At 45.6% G+C, this 23,237-nt stretch overlaps 1 protein-coding gene across 1 annotated transcript in view; it reads right to left on the bottom strand.

The window, feature by feature from the left end:
• Window positions 1–20,860, bottom strand: part of LOC118964725 — a 66,480-nt gene extending 45,620 nt beyond the window's left edge. The window contains exon 1 of the mRNA XM_036979065.1: window positions 20,202–20,860. Within this exon, the coding sequence (XP_036834960.1) occupies window positions 20,202–20,390 (189 nt within the window). The 5' untranslated portion in view covers window positions 20,391–20,860. The remainder of the gene's footprint in view (window positions 1–20,201) is intronic.
• Between the last annotated feature and the right edge of the window lie 2,377 nt (window positions 20,861–23,237).

Raw genomic sequence — 23,237 nt, forward strand, 5'->3', positions numbered from 1 at the left:
GTCCTTTTGATCGCTTTACATGCTCATTCATTTGAATATGCTCAAAGGCTGATACATTACATTTTGTACTACATCAGATAGAGTAAATTGCATTAGCTAACACTGGGATAGATGATCTTGGTGAAATCCATACATGAAAACCTTGAGGGGAACATACCTCTTAGAAGAGGGTGTTAGGGACCTGAGATGTTGAGCCCCTGTGCCGCCCTTATACATTTTCTTCGCCAGATATCTAACTTCCTGGATGAGCTCCAGTCTTTCCTGATCAAAGGCAGCAAAGGATCTTGCACTGCCACCCCTCTTGGGTGAGTCAGTGTCGTCGTCAGCAAAGTCCTTTACCCCAAGTACGCGGGCCAGGGCTGGCAGCAGGATCTTCAGGGTGGTCTGTGCGATGAAGGTTACAATTGTCTTGCACAATTTGGCAAGCTGTTCCTTCGTCATCTGTTTTGAACAAACAGAACAAAAACAGTCTTTTCAATGGAACTGTGATGTAAAGTATTCTAGATCGAACAGAATGCATTTGATCAACATTGTTATTCTTGTCTGTGACTGAATTCAAAGTTTGATGAAGTCTGACAGAGAACATGAATAACAGAATATGACTTGATGGCTAATCTCTGAATTCAACAGATCATTGACACATCAAAGGTCAAAGGCAGGTAGGGAAACTTACAGGGTTTTTTAGTCCTTTGTAGATCACTTGCCACTGCCTAGACAATTTAAAATAAGTGTTTTAGTTAGTGTTTAGTTCCCACTGCACAATATTTCATAAATGTTGAACATTACAGAAAAACTTTTAACATACTCATCAGTAAGATTGCGCAGGAATGAGATGAGGATTGGGTAGGAGTATTCCATCTCATCCTTGTTGCCTGGGCCGAATGTAGCCTGAACAGCTTTCTTCTCCAGGAGCTCAATTACAGATCCTCTATCCAGGTGTTTATTCCTGGAGACTAAAGATGTGATTGCCGTAGAGGAAGTAGAAACAAAATTAAAGAGAAATCAGACGTTTTATCTCTTAATACTCTGATTTCATTGTTTAAGGGTTTTAGAATAGGCCTATTTTAATAAAGCTATCTATGTGACCTTTCTTACTGATTACAGTAGACTACAGTTTCATTGAAAATGGATAGCACAACCTCACATCACAGACAGAATAGAGAAACAATGTAGTACTACAGAGGTAAATCTCTGACCTGCATCGTTGTCAGTGCCCAGCTTCCTTGACTTCTTGCCACTCCTCTTACTTTTTGCCTAGGATAGAACAGAACAGATTCCAGATCTCAAATGATGGCAGACATGTAACACCAGGGCCCGTATACATAAAGTTCATCAGATAAGGTGTGGGCTCAACCTTGCCCAAATAATTGTATTCATTATGATCTCAAATGCAAAACTGATCCTAGATAAGCACTCCTACTCTGAGACAATTTATGAATAGGCTATGGGCCAGGTCAAAGCAGCTCTTAAAACACGTTTTGAAAACAGCTACTACGTATGTTGTTATCTGAGATATATAGATATCTATGGTATGACTGCTATCAGGTACAGAGTGTAACCCAGTAGGCCTATTATGTGCTCTGTCACTCCTGCCATCTTACCTTCCTTCCCTTCTTGGCCTCCTCTTTGGGTGTGGCCACAGGTTCTTCCTCAACAACTTCCTTTCCTTCCCTCTGAGGATCACCATCCTCCCTCTGTGCTACCTGAAGGACAGACATTCCAATAAGTAATAATATGTCAATGTCAGAGTAGATCTGTGCAGAGGACATCATAAATAGAGCTACAGCCATATCAGCGCTAAGCTGGTGACTTTATAAAGAATGGTACATTTGCTTTACAATATGTTATAGCTTTTTACAAGAAATATCCTGCTTATATTGCTTTACCCTTTTTTACTTTCCCCCAATATTGCATGAAGTAATTTAGCTTACCCTTTCTTCATCCATTCAAGCTATTTTATATCTCAAAAAGCATGTCCTTGTCTGTGTTGGTTACATTCAAGCTGAGTTCAGGTCGAGAGTGAGGACAATATTGCAAGGCAGGGACTGTAATTTAGGGCTACATGCGACGTCATGGAACGTTAGACCTTTATGACATCACAAATAGTATTTTTAGGAAGAGCGCGGGAAAGGTTACTTGCCCACTCAGTAGGACTAGCTAATATTGACAGAAATTTCCCCGTCAAACGTTTTCGATTGCCTACCCCTACGCCTTCCATCGAACATGGTCCTGCCTTTGCAATATTGTCTCTCTTGTGGATTTACTTACGTATGACATGTAGGCTTACTGTGTCGGATCAAGTTGATTGATCTGTCCTAGTCAGCCTTAGGTTGAACCCAAAATCTTCTGGGAAATATTTGTTAATACTATTCATTTCAATAGTCGTTTTATTCTTTGATTTAGTCCCAATCCAATCCTATTGTTGGCTGCCAATCCCCACCAAATATGTCATTGTAGGACATACTGTAGCGGGAGAAAGTGAGAGCTGCAACGCGGACGCGTTCGGTGGCTCCTTCAGTGCAGAGGCTAGCGCGTATGCCAGTGCCACTAAAGCCCGGGCTTGTGAGGCAGTAGTCTACAACGCTGACAGGCAACACCTTGTCATTTTATTAACTCACTATAATTACATTGTCTTCTTCATTCATTTCGATTGCACTTCCTTTCGTGGTGAAATTAGTTTAGATTACTATTAACTTTAATCTACAGAGTTTAAGTGTTTATGTTGCCCACGTCATCATGTGATGCTGTGAGCAAACAATTTATGCCCAGCCTTCCTAGATAGGCCTGGGCTGCATAACACTATGAATCTGGGAAAACATAACACTTAAAAAAAAGTTTTACAGTGCAAAAATAGCGTAGGCCTACTTGTGTACTATTCAAATCCACACTAAAGCCACACCTCTTCACACAGACGTACCCAGATTCTGTTGTTTTAGCTTTAACCTCTGTTAAATTCACTTCCCTGGTTAATCTGTCATCATGTTTCGTGTTCTCCATGGTTAATCTGTCTCTATGTTTAGTGCACTTTAATATAGCCTGTTTACTTATTTGAATGTTTGATTATATTGCTTTTTATCCTGCAGATTTTGTTGTGGATTTAAATTGACTTTGGGTGTCTTAAAAATCACTTAAAATAGCACTGTTGGGGATCACGTGACCCTTGGACGAGATGGCCGCATGAACTAAGAGCTCCGCACAAGTAGTTTCCAATTCCTAATCTTACCTCCACTCCAAGTTCAAACTCATTTAGCTTTAGTAAGAAAAAGTCATGGCGGCGACACTACAGGTGACATTTTTACCCGGACTCAAGTATTAGCGACGGAAAAAGCCTCCAAGAAGAAGCTAGCTTCAGAAAAAACTAGCGCCATTAGCCAGGAGCAAGAGAACCCGCTCCCCCACGAGGCACAACGAATGCCAACCTCGCACTCTGTCGAAGACATCCATTCTGAGTTGAGATCCCAACGTACAGAACTAAACACTAAACACGACATATAGCCGATATCCAGAGACCCACCCCCTAAAGGTCATTATAGCCGTCCAATTTATATTTATTTTCCTTTAACTGAGAGGGATGGGCTGTATAGCCTAACCTAGGCCTACTAATGTTTCAGCCTACTTTTAAGTTGCTATTATTACTTGGGGTTCCCTATGTCCCTCGGGGGAGGTATATGTAGGCTTGGCTATTGATTTTATTTTTCTCCCCTCTTTTACTGTGGTCTGGACGAGGGCAACTATGTTATTTACTCAATGCGGGGTGGAGAGGATGAGGCATTTCTTTGGTGGGGAGACGTTGTGCGTTGCTAACTGTTCCCGGTTTTTGTTTTATTCGGAACACAGAATTGAGACTGAGCGGGGGGGTAACAGATCCAACGGGATGTGTCGAGTTGTTTGGGAACTCAGCTGGGGTGTTCAGAGATTATTATTTTATGTACACCATTTATTTTCCTTTTATGTGAACGCAGCTGTAATTACTATCCATTTTTACCCAGCGATGACTTGCACTAAAGTTCGATTACTGCTCGATGACGATGACTAGTACCTTGAATCTATTGACATGGAACTGCCATGGTCTAGGGCATGCAATAAAACGAAAAAAGATACTATGTGCTCTAAAAAAGGAAAAAGCAGACATCGCTATTACAAGAGACACACTTCTGTGATGCTGAACATGCCAAACTCCGCAGAGCTTGGGTGGGACAGGTGTATTTCTCATCTTTCAAATCAAACAGTAGAGGCACAGCCATACTTATCCATAAAAATGTTCCATTCATAATTGACAAAAACATATCTGATCCGGAGGGGAGATTTATTTTGATAACTGGGTCACTATATGGTCAACCAATTACTATATTAAACATATACGCCCCTAACACAGATACTCCTGCCTTCATGTCAAAAATTATAACCCTGTTCAATGAGCATTGTGTCTCCTTTGGCGTGGTGGCCGGAGATTTTAATTGTACCCTTAACCCAACCCTAGACAAATCATCTCAAGTCCCCACCACAAATCCTAGATCTGCAAAGATGTTGAACTCTCTTACTAAAGAGATGGGACTGATAGATATCTGGAGAGAGACTAATAGCTCATCTATGGACTATACATACTACTCTAATGTCCATAACACCTACTCCCGTATAGATTACATTTTTATCCCAAAGAGTTTCATAAATTCAGCCACTTGTACAATCGGACCCATAGCACTTTCAGATCACGCCTTTGTCCACCTCCGCTTTGACCTCTGCAAAAACATCCCGAGGTCAAAGAGCTGGAAATTCAACACCTCCATGCTATCAAACGAAGCGTTCCATACATTAGTAACTACATGGATAGACAACTACACACAAGACAATAAAGATTCTCCTGTTTCTCCGGCCACAATGTGGGACGCTGCTAAAGCCACACTAAGAGGTCATCTAATTGCATATGCTTCCTCTAAGAAAAAAGCAATGGAAGCACACAGGCTAGATCTTGAGAGGGAGCTGGAATGCTGTGAAAAAATACATAAACAATCCCTAGACAGCACCTCCTGGAGTCATCTTAAAGCATCCAAAGCCAAACTGAATTTGGACTACACTCGGGAGATAAAAAAAAAAAGTTTTCTTTACTAAACAGAAATACCATGAGTATAGCAATAGGCCCAGTAGATTGCTTGCTTACCAATTAAAAAAGGAGCAGTCAGAGCGTACAATCATGGCTATCCGAACAGCAGAGGACGAGGTCACATATGACCCAAAAAAGATCAATTTAACTTTTCATTATTTTTACTGCAAACTATAAACCTCTGAGAGAAAACACACGGAGGCAGAACTCCACTCTTTCCTAGAGGGAATCTCGCTACCTAAACTATCAGAGACCGACCAAGAAGATCTCAACTCCCCCTTCACTCCTGAGGAGATCCTGGAGGCAATTACCTCCATGCCACCTAATAAGTCCCCAGGCCCAGATGGATTCCCCAGAGAGTTCTACAAAGCTCAGCCCTATCTTCATGCCAATGCTGGAGGATTTTTGCAAAAACGGAGTTCTCTCAGACTCAATGCACACAGCTCGCATTACAGTGTTGCTAAAAAAAGACAAGGACCCCCTATCCTGCTCGTCCTTCCGGCCCATAAGCTTGTTGGATTTCGACTATAAAATAATTACCAAATTGCTCGCCAAAAGACTTAACACTCTTCTTCCCAAAATAATAAAAGTGGACCAAACTGTATTTATTAGAGACAGATACTCTTCTGATAACATTCGCCGTCTTTTTGATATTATTGATCAAGTAAACGCACAGAAGACCCCTGTCCTACTGGCTTCACTGGATGCTGACAAGGCGTTTGACAGGATGGAGTGGAACTTTCTGTTTTCAGTCTTAGAAAAGTTCAATATGGGCCCAAATGTTATTAAATGGATCAAATCACTATACTCTCATCCAAATGCCATGGTGACTACTAATGGACTGAACTCTGACAGATTCCCTCTGGAACGGGGCACAAGACAAGGGTGCTCGCTGTCCCCGCTGCTCTACTTGTTGGGGCCGGAGCCTCTGGCAGAGCTGATAAGGAGCAATCCAAGTATTATGGGTGTTTCTGCAGGCGGCCTGCAGCACAAGATTTCGCTTTACGCGGATGATGTCTTGCTCTACATATCCAACCCTGAGAAATCCCTCCCTCTCATTTTAGACACAATTGCTCAGTATGGCAAGTTTTCAGGTTATACGATCAATTTTAACAAATCCACTGCCTGCCCTCTCAATATTACACTCACCAGCTCTATGAAGACACTTTGTCCTTTCCAATGGAAAACACAGGGGTTTCAATACCTCGGGATCTTCATAACACCAGATCTGAATAGCCTTTTTAAGGAAAATTATCTTCCACTCCTGGACCGAATCAAGAACGATCTCCAAACCTGGATCTCCCTCCCAATTAGCTTAGTAGGAAGAATTAATGTAATCCGTATGAACGTCCTCCCTAGACTGAACTACTTATTTCAGATGCTCCCATGCTATCTCCCAGTAGGTTCCTTTTTCAAAACAACTAACCAAAGCATCACCAAATTTATATGGGGCAATAAAAAACCTAGGATCAAGTTTTCCACTCTATCGAAACCTGAATCTAAGGGTGGTCTTGCCCTTCCCTCCCTTCAATTGTACTACTGGTCTGCCCAAATCCGCAACATGCTAACATGGATCACAAACAGACAAGAGTCAACGTGGATTCAGATAGAAGCCCAATCCTGTGGTTCATTGCCCTTAAGCTCAATTATATTCATTAATAACTTTAGTGAAGTGGGCAACATAGCCAAAACCTTTGTGATTTACAGCACCCTACTAGCGTGGAGGGACTGTAAGAAATACCTGGGCATTTCCTCCCAAATATGTTCTCACTCGCCTATAGTGGGCAACCCAGACTTGCCAAAAGCCCTGAGGGAGGCCAACTTTAATCTTTGGCATACTCTAGGAATCAGGACCTTTTCAGACCTATTTCATCAGAAAACCACTACACTGAAATCCTTTCAAGAGCTCTGCAGTGAATTCGATGTGCCAAGATCCCATTTTTTCAAATATCTTCAAATTAGACATGTAATTTCCTCATTTACCTCCAAGAGGAGGTTTAGAACTCAGTTGAATGAAGTTGAAACCCTTCTTGTCACAGCACAATCCATTAAAGGCAAAATATCTTACATCTATAGACTCCTTTCTGAGAAAGGAAGCTCCTCCTTTACTCCTTTGAAAATAATCTGGGAAAAGGACCTTGGTCTGACTATCAGTGATGAGTTATGGGTGGAGGTTTGCGACAGGGTATACTGTAAAAATGAAAGAATCTAATTACAAATTTTTGTACAAATTTTATTATACTCCTTTGAGACTCCATAGAATGAAAACCGATATGTCTCCCAACTGTAAAAGATGTACCTCTGAAAGTGGAACCTATATGCATGTATTTTGGACCTGTAGGGAGATTGCCAGATTCTGGCAATCTGTACATACTGCTGCACAGAAAATACTAGAGGTACAGTTTGATATGACCCTGTGTATCTATCTTCTTAATGCCCAGCAGGACTTTGTTCTTGATCCTGACAGAGAAAATTTGCTTATGACTATTACATACTTTGCTAAGAAATGTATTCTTCTACTGTGGGCCTCAAATACCCCTCCTACATTTAAAATGTGGATTGACCAGATTGTTGACTTTCTTCCTCTTGAAAAGCTCACTTATGACCTCCACAAGAGACAGCCCAAGTTTGATAGACTCTGGTCTTCACTATTCAACTATATTTCAAACTGGACAGAGTGAACGGGGTGACTAGGGAAATGCGCAGATGCATGTTGTGTAAGGTACTGTAAAACCTAAAAACGAATTATTGGCCCGTCGTCTCAGCGAATGCTTGAAATAGCTGATAAGAACCTTGATAGTGCTGCTGCAAGTGTTAAATGTTTTTTTTGTGTGTTTTTATTTTAATTTCGTTTTTGAGTACGTGTGCACCAAGGAAAATAAATGCTTTTATTTGACTTTATCATTCATTTTAATTGTATTTTTATTTTTTCATATGTATTATTATTTTTTGACTTTTTCTTTTTTTAAAGCCTGTGAATGTGGAATGTGTTTTGTTGGTTGATTGAAAAAAAAGAACTTCAATAAAACTTTAAATTGAAAAAAAAAAAAAAAATAGCACTGTTGTTCTAATCGTCAGATCGCAGGTATTCTGATCTTCACTGTCCATGGTGCTGAATCTGGCTGGGTAGATTAGTTTGAATGCTGAAAACTTGTTTGCCTACATTTAAAGGCCCTGTGAAGTCAAAATAATTTGATTTCATATTGTACAACAGCTGATGAAACTAACACTGTAAATGTGTTTTACAAAAATGTGATCGGGGTTGCTTCCTGATAGTTCTGGTTGAAAATACGGAGCATGTTCCTCTGCCCAGGCCTTGCTGACACTTGCGAGATCTTACACTGCCTGGATAGGTATTTTGTGTGTCAGCTAACCACATCATATGTTATAGCAATCTGTCAGTCGATGACACAATGGATGACTTGGCACACAACCATTGGTTGATGCATGCAACACCTGAGCAGGGACACATTCTTTTCACAGCACTTCAATGCAAAGTAATTTTCGTAGAAGGTTTGGAGAGCATTTTCACTAACCCTAACCCTTTTCCTAACCTTAACCTCAGTTTCCTAACCTGCTACGAAAAATTAACTTCGATATTGAAGTGCCATGAAATGAGAGTTTCTCACGTTCTAATCAGCAGGTTTGCATGGGCGAGAGTTTTGGCTTTCCATGGCGACATCACCATGTGTAAATTGGTTTATAGACCAACGACAAAGAGAGTGCCAATAACAGCTAGTTTTAATTTCCCCTCCACACTGACCACTCCCAGACAGTCCTAGCAAAATTATTGCTTGAGAAAGTTTTTTTTGCAAAAAATACATTTTTGACCATTTTCATCGTAATCTATTACAGTAAGGTACTTAATTGTTACCCAGAAATGATTTGATATTGATATAAAAACGTCTGCTTTTGGGCCTTAAAAAGATATGTGCACTACATACTCAGAAATCACATATATTGACATTTTAGAATGTATTTTATCAAGAAAGTAAGTTATACATGTCTTTTTTAATCTTACTCTTAGTTGCAAATAATTAATTTGGCTGTGGTTCATTTGATTTTCAGCACAACCCTGTTTGATAACGTATAGTATTATAGTGACTTCTTGTGGTAAAATGTCAAACTCACAACTAAAATCATTAAAATGGAGGTTTTCTTTACCCTGTCTTATCAAACAAATCAACATTAATTACTTAACATCTTAACACATACACACCATGTAAATATCAATAAACAGAGGAACACATGCTACAAATAGTTAGTGACTACCTACCAGTCAATTAAATTAGATTATTCAGAAAAATAACATTGTTATAAGAGACAAATTGCCTTTAGACAACATAAATGACTGCATCTGGACACAGGTCAAAACTACTCTGCCGAGCTCAAGTTACCAGCTATGTATGGTTTCAACACTTACATTTATTGAGTTATTGAAAAGTATCCTACAAACATTGTTCGAATGTGAAAGTGATCAGGTTTTCTGAAACAGGTGTGTTTGTATTGAAGAACCCTGAGATTGTGGACAGTAGGACTTGTGTGAACAGGTGTGAACAGACTGAAGATAATGATGTTTTCCTTTCTCTGTCTTTCGAAACTCAGGAACAGTTTGAATGTTTTTTTATTGTAATTTAAACAATGGTATGGATGATTAAGCTGGATCTTTCTCTCTGAATCAGGAGTGCACTTTCATTCTCCCAATTTTCCCAAAAGCCCAATCTGAGCAACCTTTGCTATAAACCCTGTCTTTCCCATTGTTGTTTCAAAAGTGGAAAATGATCAATTCGATAATCACACATAATGGGCATTTCACAGCCAAGACTTTTGATCCTTCCCATCAAGGCCATGTTGGCCAGTTTAACCTTCACCCGTTCCCTCTCTTCCGGAGTCCTCTTGGAGGTGCACTCCACAGTAGAGTCGGTCTCAAAGGAGATGGCTGGGACGTGAGTGAGCAGGTGGCCCCCAGCCTTCTCCTGGGACATGGGCGTGGGAGTCTGCAGGACCAGCCCGTGCGTCGCTTGTTGATGTCGAAGGTAAAAGCTAAGAGGATACACACAAACATTGACCATATAATGTAATGTTGTTACATGTAACTAACTAGCTTGACTTGCCACTGTGTGAAACATGTATGCTACCATATGTTACTAAAAAGAGCTGACAATATTATAAAATGTAATCCAGGAGCTTTTGTTTGAATTCTGGTTCTCTCACAACACAAGTCACTCAGAAAAGCATCTGTAGGCAGAAGCATGCTACATGTACATTTGGCATTTGAATAAACTACAGCTGTGCTATGCTACCGAATGCAAAATGTATCTGTATCATAAAACTGTAGTGCAATATTCCCTTTTCTTGCCACACACACACACACACACACACACACACACACTCTCACTAGGGACAAATGTTTCGGCTCCTTGTCCAGAGAGGTTTGAGCTTTAGAAGAGGATCTGCAGTAAAAGTAGACCTTTACTGCCATCTACAGGTCAAAGGTCAGACTGGCATTCAGTAAAATGTAAACATGGGCGATCCACAGAAAATGGAAATGTGTGTGTTTCTGTTTGAGAAGTTAAACCAGTTAATTCCCTTATAACTGAGTGTCTTGCATCATGTATTATTTTATTGGTTGTAAATTAAATACGGTTTATTTTACAGTACATGTATTTTACACTGAATCATTGATATATGGTTGAATGTTGGTTGTGGGTGTAACGGTGTAACTGGCGCCTCTGGGCTGAGGGGCTCTGGCGCCTCTGGGCTGAGGGGCTCTGGCGGCCCCTGGCTGACTGGCGGCACTGGCGGCCCCTGGCTGACTGGCGGCCCCTGGCAGACTGGCGGCCCCTGGCGGCCCCTGGCAGACTGGCGACACTGGCGGCCCCTGGCAGACTGGCGACACTGGCGGCCCCTGGCAGACTGGCGGCACTGGCGGCCCCTGGCGGCACTGGCGGCACTGGCGGCCCCTGGCAGACTGGCGGCCCCTGGCTGACTGGTGGCACTGGCGGCCCCTGGCTGACTGGAGGCCCCTGGCTGACTGGCGGCCCCTGGCTGACTGGCGGCCCCTGGCTGACTGACGTCCCCTGGCTGACTGGCGTCCCCTGGCAGACTGGCGGCACTGGCGGCCCCTGGCAGACTGGCGGCACTGGCGGCCCCTGGCAGACTGGCGGCACTGGCGGCCCCTGGCAGACTGGCGGCACTGACGCCTCTGGGCTGAGGGGCTCTGGCGCCTCTGGGCTGAGGGGCTCTGGCGGCCCCTGGCTGACTGGCGGCACTGGCGGCCCCTGGCTGACTGGCGGCCCCTGGCTGACTGGCGGCCCCTGGCTGACTGGCGGCCCCTGGCGGCCCCTGGCAGACTGGCGGCACTGCCGGCCCCTGGCAGACTGGCGGCCCCTGGCAGACTGGCAGCCCCTGGCGGCCCCTGGCAGACTGGCGGCACTGGCGGCCCCTGGCAGACTGGCGGCCCCTGGCAGACTGGCGGCACTGGCGGCCCCTGGCAGACCTGCGGCACTGTCGGCCCCTGGCAGACTGGCGGCACTGGCGGCCCCTGGCGGCACTGGCGGCCCCTGGCGGCACTGGCGGCACTGGCGGCCCCTGGCGGCACCTGGCTTACTGGCGGCCCCTGGCTGAATGGCGGCCCCTGGCTGAATGGCGGCCCCTGGCTGAATGGCGGCCCCTGGCAGACTGGCGGCACTGGCGGCCCCTGGCAGACTGGCGGCACTGGCGGCCCCTGGCAGACTGGCGGCACTGGCGGCCCCTGGCAGACTGGCGGCACCTGGCAGACTGGCGGCACTGTCGGCCCCTGGCAGACTGGCGGCACTGGCGGCCCCTGGCGGCACTGGCGGCCCCTGACGGCACTGGCGGCCCCTGGCGGCCCCTGACGGCACTGACGTCCCCTGGCTGACTGGCGGCACTGGCGGCCCCTGGCTGACTGGCGGCACTGGCGGCCCCTGGCAGACTGGCGGCACTGGCGGCCCCTGGCAGACTGGCGGCACTGGCGGCCCCTGGCAGACTGGCGGCACTGGCGGCCCCTGGCAGACTGGCGGCACTGGCGGCCCCTGGCGGCACTGGCGGCACTGGCGGCCCCTGGCGGCCCCTGGCGGCCCCTGGCGGCCCCTGGCTTACTGGCGGCCCCTGGCTGAATGGCGGCCCCTGGCGGCCCCTGGCAGACTGGCGGCACTGGCGGCCCCTGGCAGACTGGCGGCCCCTGGCAGACTGGCCGCACTGGCGGCCCCCGGCAGACTGGCGGCACTGGCGGCCCCTGGCGGCACTGGCGGCCCCTGGCTGACTGGTGGCCCGTGGCGGCACTGGCGGCCCCTGGCTGACTGGCGGCCCCTGGCGGCCCCTGGCTGACTGACGGCCCCTGGCTGAATGGCGGCCCCTGGCTGACTGGCGGCACTGGCGGCCCCTGGCAGACTGGCGGCCCCTGGCAGACTGGCGGCACTGGCGGCCCCTGGCAGACTGGCGGCACTGGCGGCCCCTGGCAGACTGGCGGCACTGGCGGCGCTGGGCAGACGGGTGGCTCAGGCGGCGCTGGGCAGACGGGTGGCTCAGGCGGCGCTGGGCAGACGGGTGGCTCAGGCGGCGCTGGGCAGAAGGGTGGCTCAGGCGGCGCTGGGCAGACGGGTGGCTCCGGCAACGCTGGACTGAGTAGCTCTCATAGCGCCGAACAGGCGGGAGACTCCGGCTGCGTTGGAGAGGAGGAAGGCTCTGGCAGCGCTGGAGAGGCGGGAGACTCCGACAGCGCTGGAGAGGAGGAAGGCTCCGGCAGCGCTGGACAGGCGGGAGTCCCTGTAAGGATGAGCCGGAGAGACAGCCTGGTGCAGGGGGCTGCCACCGGAGGGCTGGTGCGTGGAGGTGGTGACAGATAGACCGGACCGTGCAGGCGCACTGGAGCTCTTGAGCACCGAGCCTGCCCAACCTTACCCGGTTGAATGGTCCCGGTCGCCCTGCCAGTGCGGCGAGGTGGAATAGCCCGCACTGGGCTATGCAGGCGAACCGGGGACACCGTGCGCAAGGCTGGTGCCATGTAAGCCGGCCCAAGGAGACGCACTGGAGACCAGATGCGTAGAGCCGGCTTCATGGCACTTGGCTCGATGCCCACTCTAGCCCGGCCGATACGCGGAGCTGGAATGTACCGCACCGGGCTATGCACCCGCACTGGGGACACCGTTCGCTTCACAGCATAACACGGTGCCTGCCCGGTCTCTCCAGCCCAACCGGTAAACACAGGAAGTTGGCGCAGGTCTCCTACCTGGCTTCGCCACACTTCCTGTGTGCCCCCCCCCCCAATACATTTTTGGGGCTGACTCTCGGGCTTCCATCCACGCCGCCGTGCTGCCTCCTCATACCAGCGCCTCTCCGCCTTCGCCGCCTCCAGCTCTTCTTTGGGGCGGCGATATTCTCTAGGCTGTGCCCAGGGTCCTTTACCTTCCAATTCTTCCTCCCATGTCCATTCCTCTTTTCGCTGCTGTAGCTGTTGCCCGTTACCACGCCGCTTGGTCCTGTTGTGGTGGGTGATTCTGTAACGGTTCTCTTGCGGTGAAGGAGAGGCGGACCAAAACGCAGCATGGTGATGATTCATGTTTGTTTAATAAAGGAAAACTATACATGAATATACTACAAAACAATGAAATGTGAAAACCTAAACAGTCCTATCTGGTGCAAACACAGAGACAGGAACAATCACCCACAAACACACAGTGAAACCCAGGCTACCTAAATATGGTTCCCAATCAGAGACAATGACTAACACCTGCCTCTGATTGAGAACCATATCAGGCCAGACATAGAAATAGACAAACAAGACATCCAACATAGAATGCCCACTCAGATCACACCCTGACCAACCAAAACATAGAAACATACAAAGCAAACTATGGTCAGGGTGTGACAGTGGGAAATATCTGAAGTAGTATGTGTGTGTGCTCAATGAATCACAATGTGTGTGTGTGTGTGTGTGTGTGTGTGTGTGTGTGGGTGGGGTGGGGGGGTGGGGGGGGCATGTTCTATACATTATTCAGGACCACATTACTTTGTTTAGCCTACACCGTGACTATGACTGCATAATAAACTAAACTAAATATACTATGTATTTTCTAATCAAATGTGTTAACAGGGCAACAATAAAGAAGACAAAGGCCATCAATTCAATGCAAATATTACTGTATTAAAGGAAAATGTTGTATTAAGCTTGCTTTGAAAACCGTTTGAATGGCTTGGATAGGCCTATGGAGATGGTGGAAAACATCCTGATTAGAAGGGGACGTTTGCGAGGCTTCTCCTGTTGAGAGGTGGAGGGAAGACCCTCTGGGAGTCCAAACGTGGCAGGATGTGCCACTATGTTGGGCGACAGAAGAGAGAGAGTTGACATGCACTTTCATTTAGAAATGATGGTATATTGTATTCTTAGTTTCAACTCATTATTACTTTCACAAATAAATGAGAACCAGAATCTTGAGATTTGGAAACTATAAATCATTTTACATAAGAGATTACTATCGATAATATATAATGTACTGTATATAGGGTTTAATATTTTTGCAATAGCAGCTTTGTACACCAATATCTCAAACAGTAAATGTCCTGCTGTATGGACTTACACATGATCTCTTCAGCAGTAGTCTGGTCTTTGGATTCAGAATGGCGGGAATTCTTCTTGTTTCCCATCATGAATGGCTAAAACAAAAACATGTCAAAACAACTGTCACAGCAGAACAATCTCACGGTAATAACGATCACATCTTACACACCAGCACAACAAGATTTATAAATGGTTTTGGAATTAATGGATGGTTTTACATTTTCTCTAAATAACATTGTTTACTCACATTGACACAATTGTTAACTTAAATAAGTGTGATGTACCTTTAAGTTGAATTTCAGTCTGGCAAGCCTTTGTAGGAAAGACAGCTTCCCTCTGGTAGCCTTCACATCTTCAGCCATGAGAAGAGCTTCTGGCCTGGTGGCTTCGAAAGATGTTCTTGAGGCTGCTCTTGATGCCTCGTTACAACTGTGGAGAAGCTCCTTGCTCAATGACTTCACAAGAATCCTATTGAAAGTGGAGTCCTGAGTCGACACGGCCAGTTGGAGTATTTTCTCTGAGCCAAACTCCTTCAACAGATGTTTGTAGACGGTGCTGTATACTTTGTGACTCTTCAGGTTCTTGGGATAAGCTTGGGTCTCAGAGCAGCCTGACCATGCACAGAAGGCAGCTATAACTTTTGGAATCAGGTCTTGTGACGTGCGTGTGACGTCAGTTGGGTACAGATCAGTTTGGGTTTGTATTTTTGACAGAAGTCTCACCACTAACATGCTGATGAGGCCGGTGAAGTCATCATCACCGACTAAGTTAACAGTGGATGGGGTTGAAAGCGAGGCAACATCCGGGCTGGTTGAATTCTGATCACAAACAATGCTCTGAGGTACACCGAAACAACTGATGGTATCCCTTTCCTCAGCATCTATGTTGGCCTCAAAGCCTTGTGCAGCATTGGAGGTCCCACTTGTTGTCATGCTGATGGCGGAGAAAGATGGCAGATGGTAGGACTTACCACTCAGTAGACTGCCTATATCAGTTACAGTTCCGGTTGGAGATGACCCTCTGCCTTGTGCATCAGAAACCACAGAGTCCATGACCTGGCTTACCATTACTTTGGTAAACAGGCTGACTGTGTCACTAAATGCTGATGTAGAAAAAGAACATGAAATCCTATCTTCAGATACGCTAGCCGGCACACTAACTCCCTGAGCCAAACTCATTGAAGCTGTAGAGGGCACAAGGCTAGGAAGCAAGAGGCGCTTCACAGACTCCTCTGCAAAAAGCTGAACCAGCTTGTAAGCTGTGGGCTTCCCCACCGTCTTGTCATTCCTCTTCAGCTCAGTAAGGACTGTATCGGATGCACTCTTTCCAGCTGTCAGAACCAGAGGGGTCAAGTTGCTCTCAGAAATGATGCGGTTGACTTGGTGAGTAAGATCACGTGAGAGAGCACCAATCCTACCCTGAGATATGAGCTCCTCCAGTCTTGCTATTGCAGCTGTTAGATCAGGGTGGAACGCAACCTCCCCTTCTTCCTCTGGATGTACCTCCTTTATGATGGTATCCACTATTGCAGACATGCTTTCCCTGGCATCACACACCAATGTTTTTGGCTTAGTAGATTTGCCCATGTCGATGACTGAGCATCTCACAATGGGCTGAGTAATACTCTCTGGTAAATCAGAAGAGATGGGAGTGCCAGGGAGTGAAAATTCCCACTCTGACTTCTTTGATCTGGCAGATGAGGATGACAACGAGGAGGAAGAACGCTGTGGCGCTTGATAGATCAGTTCCTCACCACATTCACTGCTTACCCTTTCAACATCCTTCAGCATCATTCCAACCACATTCTCTATTTGTGAAAGCGCAGTCACCGTTTGGTCAGATTTTGACAGCTCTTTCTGAATTAAAACCAGAATATGGCTGAGGGTCTTTTTGGCTTGAGCTGTTGTTGCTTTGACTTGATTTTGCCATGCAAAATAATTCCTCATCTTTGTCTTCACATTGTGGTAAATAGTATTTGCAGTTGTCCAGATCTTCTTCTCAGATACTTCCAAACCAGACTGTGAGCCTTTGGGTGTGGCCTCAGTGTACTCTGAGGTTTTCTCATCACTCTGTTGAAGCATAGAGTCTGCCTGCCATAGAGTAGTAGAAGACTCTGTGGGTGGGAAAAGGCTCTTCATGTCATTTGTAATTGATCCAACGATTTCAAAAGCAGTTATATCTGTATGCCTTAAGGAAATTGTTGATTTTGCTGGCAACATCTGAGAATCTGTCTGGCTGGAACTGACTTTGCTGGGAAAGCTACTGACTGATTTGATCAGTATTTTTCGCACTTCGTTGGTAGCGTTCATCTGGAACTCCTCACTGGAGAGTTTCTCAATGACTGAGGCTGGAGTATCTCTTAATCCTTCCAACCATGAAGAACCAGACACAGGCATGTCTTCTAGATAAGACATGACACTGTCCAAAAAGCCACAGACTTCAAGGGAGTTGTAAGAGGAACCCTCTGCAACAGATGATGTGCATTCCAAATCTGCCACCTCTGACCTATACATGGTCACAATCTGGGACAAGACCTCTTTGGTGCAGGGCACCATGTTGGAATCACAGAGAGACAGTAATGGTTGAGAGTTCTCACTTTGGCATTGACGGAGAGAACCAAGTCCTGTTGAGTTGACCACTTGCAGTATTGCCTCACTCTTACTGGTTTCAGGTTGCTTTGGTGTTTTCTCTCCTACAGAGTCAGTTGAATCACATCCATCAGATAAAGAAGATGAACTACGTTCTGATATAGGGGATTCACTCCTACATGGGGAAGGCAAGCTCAGGATTGAAACAGGCAGATCACTGGAGTCAGTATGCTCCAGAAGCACAGCACTGGAGTCAGCTTTTTCCATAAGTTCTTCCCCTTGGACTGGAGCTCCACCCATTCTGAGGAACAATGTCTCCAGCTTTGCCTGAAGTCTCTCGCAGAGTCTACGAGCTGCATGGAAGGGTTTCCGCTTTGTCGTACAGTGTCCCACTTGGGTATCTCTCTGGGTGCTTGTTGGCTGATCTAATTCAGCATACTGCACAATGTCCTTGACATCTTCAACAAAGTTATCAATTATTTGTGATGCCTCAGATTCTACTTTGGTCTGTATGAGCTCAGTGGCCGCAGAATCAAGGATCCTGTCAGATGGGCTAGATGCATTCATCAAGCTTGGAGTGGTACTAAACGAATGAGAAGGTTGAACCATACCAGAGATATCGCTCATTAACCTTCTCACAAGAATTTCACTCACAGCCTTTGAGGCTTTGGTCTTGAACTTCACACTAAACAGAGTGCCAAGATTTTGCATCATTGCTTTGCAAGATGTACATATTATGTTCAGCTCCTCTGGAACAGGAGAGTCTTCAACATCCAGGTGCTCCACTACAAGGTCACTGCCAGATGCCAACATTTTAACTTTCACAGCCACTTCTCGAAAAACCTTAGCCAATTCCGGATCTTCTTTTTCCAATTCACCCACCATCTCTGCGATAACAGTCATCACTTCTTCTGTTGCAGGTGGAATGCATGACTCTAATACAGAGGTAGAGCTCTGGTCCTCTGGGGTGGTGTGATCATCAAAACATTTCTGGACCATGTTGACCATTTGTTCAGCGGCCTGGGTACCAGAAGAAATAGGGGAGGACCGCCCTGAAATGGCTCTGCTGATGGTCGCAGAGAGGGCAGAGTTAAGCTGTTCGACCACCACCTTGATAAGACCAACAGTCAGCTCAGGTGGGCAAGAGGACAGGATATTATGATCAGACAGTTGCTCCTGGACACTTTTGATGATTCTGTCCTCTGTCATTCCCAGGAGGACTTTCACTGAGGTCTGGGAACTTTAAAACGAACAAGCAAACCATGATCATTTCTGTCTTAACTTGGCAAATCGGTCAAGCGTTGTAATTTTAGTATTCTAAATATCTACATGTCCTTTTGATCGCTTTACATGCTCATTCATTTGAATATGCTCAAAGGCTGATACATTACATTTTGTACTACATCAGATAGAGTAAATTGCATTGGCTAACACTGGGATAGATGATCTGGGTGAAATCCATACATGAAAACCTTGAGGGGAACATACCTCTTAGAAGAGGGTGTTAGGGACCTGAGATGTTGAGCCCCTGTGCCGCCCTTATACATTTTCTTCGCGAGATATCTAACTTCCCGGATGAGCTCCAGTCTTTCCTGATCAAAGGCAGCAAAGGATCTTGCACTGCCGCCCCTCTTGGGTGAGTCAGTGTCGTCGTCAGCAAAGTCCTTTACCCCAAGTACGCGGGCCAGGGCTGGCAGCAGGATCTGCAGGGTGGTCTGTGCGATGAAGGTTACAATTGTCTTGCACAATTTGGCAAGCTGTTCCTTCGTCATCTGTTTTGAACAAACAGAACAAAAACAGTCTTTTCAATGGAACTGTGATGTAAAGTATTCTAGATCGAACAGAATGCATTTGATCAACATTGTTATTCTTGTCTGTGACTGAATTGAAAGTTTGATGAAGTCTGACAGAGAACATGAATAACAGAATATGACTTGATGGCTAATCTCTGAATTCAACAGATCATTGACACATCAAAGGTCAAAGGCAGGTAGGGAAACTTACAGGGTTTTTTAGTCCTTTGTAGATCACTTGCCACTGCCTAGACAATTTAAAATAAGTGTTTTAGTTAGTGTTTAGTTCCCACTGCACAATATTTCATAAATGTTGAACATTACAGAAAAACTTTTAACATACTCATCAGTAAGATTGCGCAGGAATGAGATGAGGATTGGGTAGGAGTATTCCATCTCATCCTTGTTGCCTGGGCCGAATGCAGCCTTAACAGCTTTCTTCTCCAGGAGCTCAATTACAGATCCTCTATCCAGGTGTTTATTCCTGGAGACTAAAGATGTGATTGCCGTAGAGGAAGTAGAAACAAAATTAAAGAGAAATCAGAAGTTTTATCTCTTAATACTCTGATTTCATTGTTTTAGGGTTTTAGAATAGGCCTATTTGAATAAAGCTATCTATGTGACCTTTCTTACTGATTACAGTAGACTACAGTTTCATTGAAAATGGATAGCACAACCTCACATCACAGACAGAATAGAGAAACAATGTAGTACTACAGAGGTAAATCTCTGACCAGAATCGTTGTCAGTGCCCAGCTTCCTTGACTTCTTGCCACTCCTCTTACTTTTTGCCTAGGATAGAACAGAACAGATTCTAGATCTCAAATGATGGCAGACATGTAACACCAGGGCCCGTATACATAAAGTTCATCAGATAAGGTGTGTGCTCAACCTTGCCCAAATAATTGTATTCATTATGATCTCAAATGCAAAACTGATCCTAGATAAGCACTCCTACTCTGAGACAATTTATGAATAGGCTATGGGCCAGGTCTAAGCAGCTCTTAAAACACGTTTTGAAAACAGCTACTACGTATGTTGTTATCTGAGATATATAGATATCTATGGTATGGCTGCTATCAGGTACAGAGTGTAACCCAGTAGGCCTATTATGTGCTCTGTCACTCCTGCCATCTTACCTTCCTTCCCTTCTTGGCCTCCTCTTTGGGCGTGGCCACCGGTTCTTCCTCAACAACTTCCTTTCCTTCCCTCTGAGGATCACCATCCTCCCTCTGTGCTACCTGAAGGACAGACATTCCAATAAGTAATAATATGTCAATGTCAGAGTAGATCTGTGCAGAGGACATCATAAATAGAGCTACAGCCATATCAGCGCTAAGCTGGTGACTTTATAAAGAATGGTACATTTGCTTTACAATATGTTATAGCTTTTTACAAGAAATATCTGCTTATATTGCTTTACCCTTTTTTTACTTTCCCCCAATATTGCATGAAGTAATTTAGCTTACCATTTCTTCATCCATTCAAGCTATTTTATATCTCAAAAAGCATGTCCTTGTCTGTGTTGGTTACATTCAAGTTGAGTTCAGGTCGAGAGTGAGGACAATATTGCAAGCAGGGACTGTAATTTAGGGCTACATGCGACGTCATGGAACGTTAGACCTTTATGACATCACAAATAGTATTTTTAGGAAGAGCGCGGGAAAGGTTACTTGCCCACTCAGTAGGACTCGCTAATATTGACAGAAATTTCCCCGTCAAACGTTTTCGATTGCCTACCCCTACGCCTTCCATCGAACATGGTCCTGCCTTTGCAATATTGTCTCTCTTGTGGGTTTACTTACGTATGACATGTAGGCTTACTGTGTCGGATCAAGTTGATTGATCTGTCCTAGTCAGCCTTAGGTTGAACCCAAAATCAGCTGGGAAATATTTGTTAATAATATTCATTTCAATGTCGTTTTATTTTTTGATTTAGTCCCAATCCAATCCTATTGTTGGCTGCCAATCCCCACCAAATATGTCATTGTAGGACATACTGTAGCGGGAGAAAGTGAGAGCTGCAACGCGGACGCGTTCGGTGGCTCCTTCAGTGCAGATGCAAGCGCGTATGCCAGTGCCACTAAAGCCCGGGCTTGTGAGGCAGTAGTCTACAACGCTGACAGGCAACACCTTGTCATTTTATTAACTCACTAGAATTACCTTGTCTTCTTCATTCATTTCGATTGCACTTCCTTTCGTGGTGAAATTAGTTTTGATTACTATTGTTAGTGTTCAAATACTGGAGAGTTGAGACCAAATCACGGACGCTGGACAGAGTGGATTTCAGTTGTAACAAAAGACAGTTTTAATGAGTCAGAGATATCTTGTCCCGCAGTTTTACGTGCACGGACCTAGTTCACATAACTCGGCAAGGAGCCAGGTGAAAAAGAGGCCTATACAATGGTTACATACATTTTTATACATAGAATAAAGTAGGTGGAGTCTTGTCGTTTCGGTCTTCTTGACTGGTCGGAGGGTTGGAGGCGGGCCTTGCTCTAGCCAGAGCGGGCCCCATTGGTGCACAGCAAAAGTTCTTTGCTCTTGGGACCGGCCAGTTAGAGGGAGATGAGATGTGTGTTTATATAAGGAAGAGGGGGTCAGTCTTATGGCTGGGTGTATGTGTTCTTACGACGGAATGTCTTTGTTTATATGAGCTATGTGTATGAATATTTATATAACAAATCCCCCTCTTCACATCTATTAGACGTGAAAACTATAGCAGAAAGGTGGCGGTTGCAATCGTGGGTATACATAAGGTGGTGCTCCTAACCTTGTCTGGTTTGCATGGTGGGTCTGTAGGTGTAGTGCTACGTTTGGGACGGGAGTGATTGGAGGGAGTGATATCAGGAAAGGAGTTAGGGACATGTGTAGGGGTTGGTGTATGTGATGTGGCAGGGTGAAATAGTTGTTCAATTAACCATGTGAAAGTCCTAGGGTTACTCCAAATATCAGTAGGAATATCACAAATAAGGGACCAGATATCCCCAGCCTCACCCAGAGAGGGAGAAATTTCCCTCTAACTGGGCGAGGTTCCCTTCTCAGGGGAGGCGGAGTTTGATGCCGCATCACCTGAGGAAGGAGTGTCTTCATTTGGAATCGAATTTAGGCCGCTCAAATCAGCTCTGACTTCAGTCAGTGTTCTAGAAGGAATTGGGGCTGGGGTGCAATGTGTAAGGCGGTGCCAAGGTGTGCCTGATTTACCTTTGACCTGGACTGAGTGTGAAGTAACCTCCTTCACTTCGTACGGTCCAGTCCACCTGGGTTCCAGCCACTTTCTCTTGTGGACTGTAACCCTCACCCCGTCACCAACCTTTACCTTCAGTAGTGGCGTGTCCCCCGGCAGCTCCCCCTCCTGGACCTTGTGAACCTGGGTAGAGAGTGCTGCAGAGAGAACCGTCAGTTTTTTCACATAATTAGACATTACAATTTGTTGTACATCAAGGGCGGGCATATGACCTCCCTCCCTTGGTGGACCATGCATGACTCTACCAGTCATTATCCCATGAGGCACATACTTTAGCTATCTTAGCTTTTGCTTTTGGTTTGACGTTCCACCAGATTTTGGGATTGGGGCCTGTACTTAGATCCAAATCTGTGGGTTATGCCAAATCTTTCTTCCACCTGTCTCAGGTGTTTGTTAAATGTGAGCCATTTGTCAAATTTGATTTGTCTTGGGATGCCATACCTGGGTATTAGTTTGGTTTGTAGCCACTTAAAGACTGACCTAGCATCCTCCCCTTTTGTTATTATTGCCTCTACCCATTTGGAGAACCTATCTACTATGACTAGGAGATAGAGTTTGCCTTTAGATACATTTTCGGGGCCCATGTCGGTGTAGTCTATTCTAATATCCTGAAAACATGCATTAGGTATTACGTATGAGCCCATTGGTGTTTGATATGGTGTCTTTGGGTTGTGTCTGTCACAACCATTGCATTCGTCACAAAATAAATCATCGTCATAAAATAAGTCAGTCATATTTTTTATGTGAGGGTGCCACCAGATGTGCGAGGCCTTTTTGGAGGGTCTTTAGTTTGCCTTCGTGTGTGGGGCCATGTGTTTCTCATAAAAGTTCTGGGTCCATCAGTGTGGCCTGCTTCATGGGCATGGGCTGAGTCTGTATAGATATTCAGTCTTTCCTTTTCCTCTGATGAGGACCTGCGTCAATCCGA

The sequence above is a fragment of the Oncorhynchus mykiss genome, chromosome 5, assembly GCF_013265735.2.
Source record: "Oncorhynchus mykiss isolate Arlee chromosome 5, USDA_OmykA_1.1, whole genome shotgun sequence".
Taxonomy (NCBI): domain Eukaryota; kingdom Metazoa; phylum Chordata; class Actinopteri; order Salmoniformes; family Salmonidae; genus Oncorhynchus; species Oncorhynchus mykiss.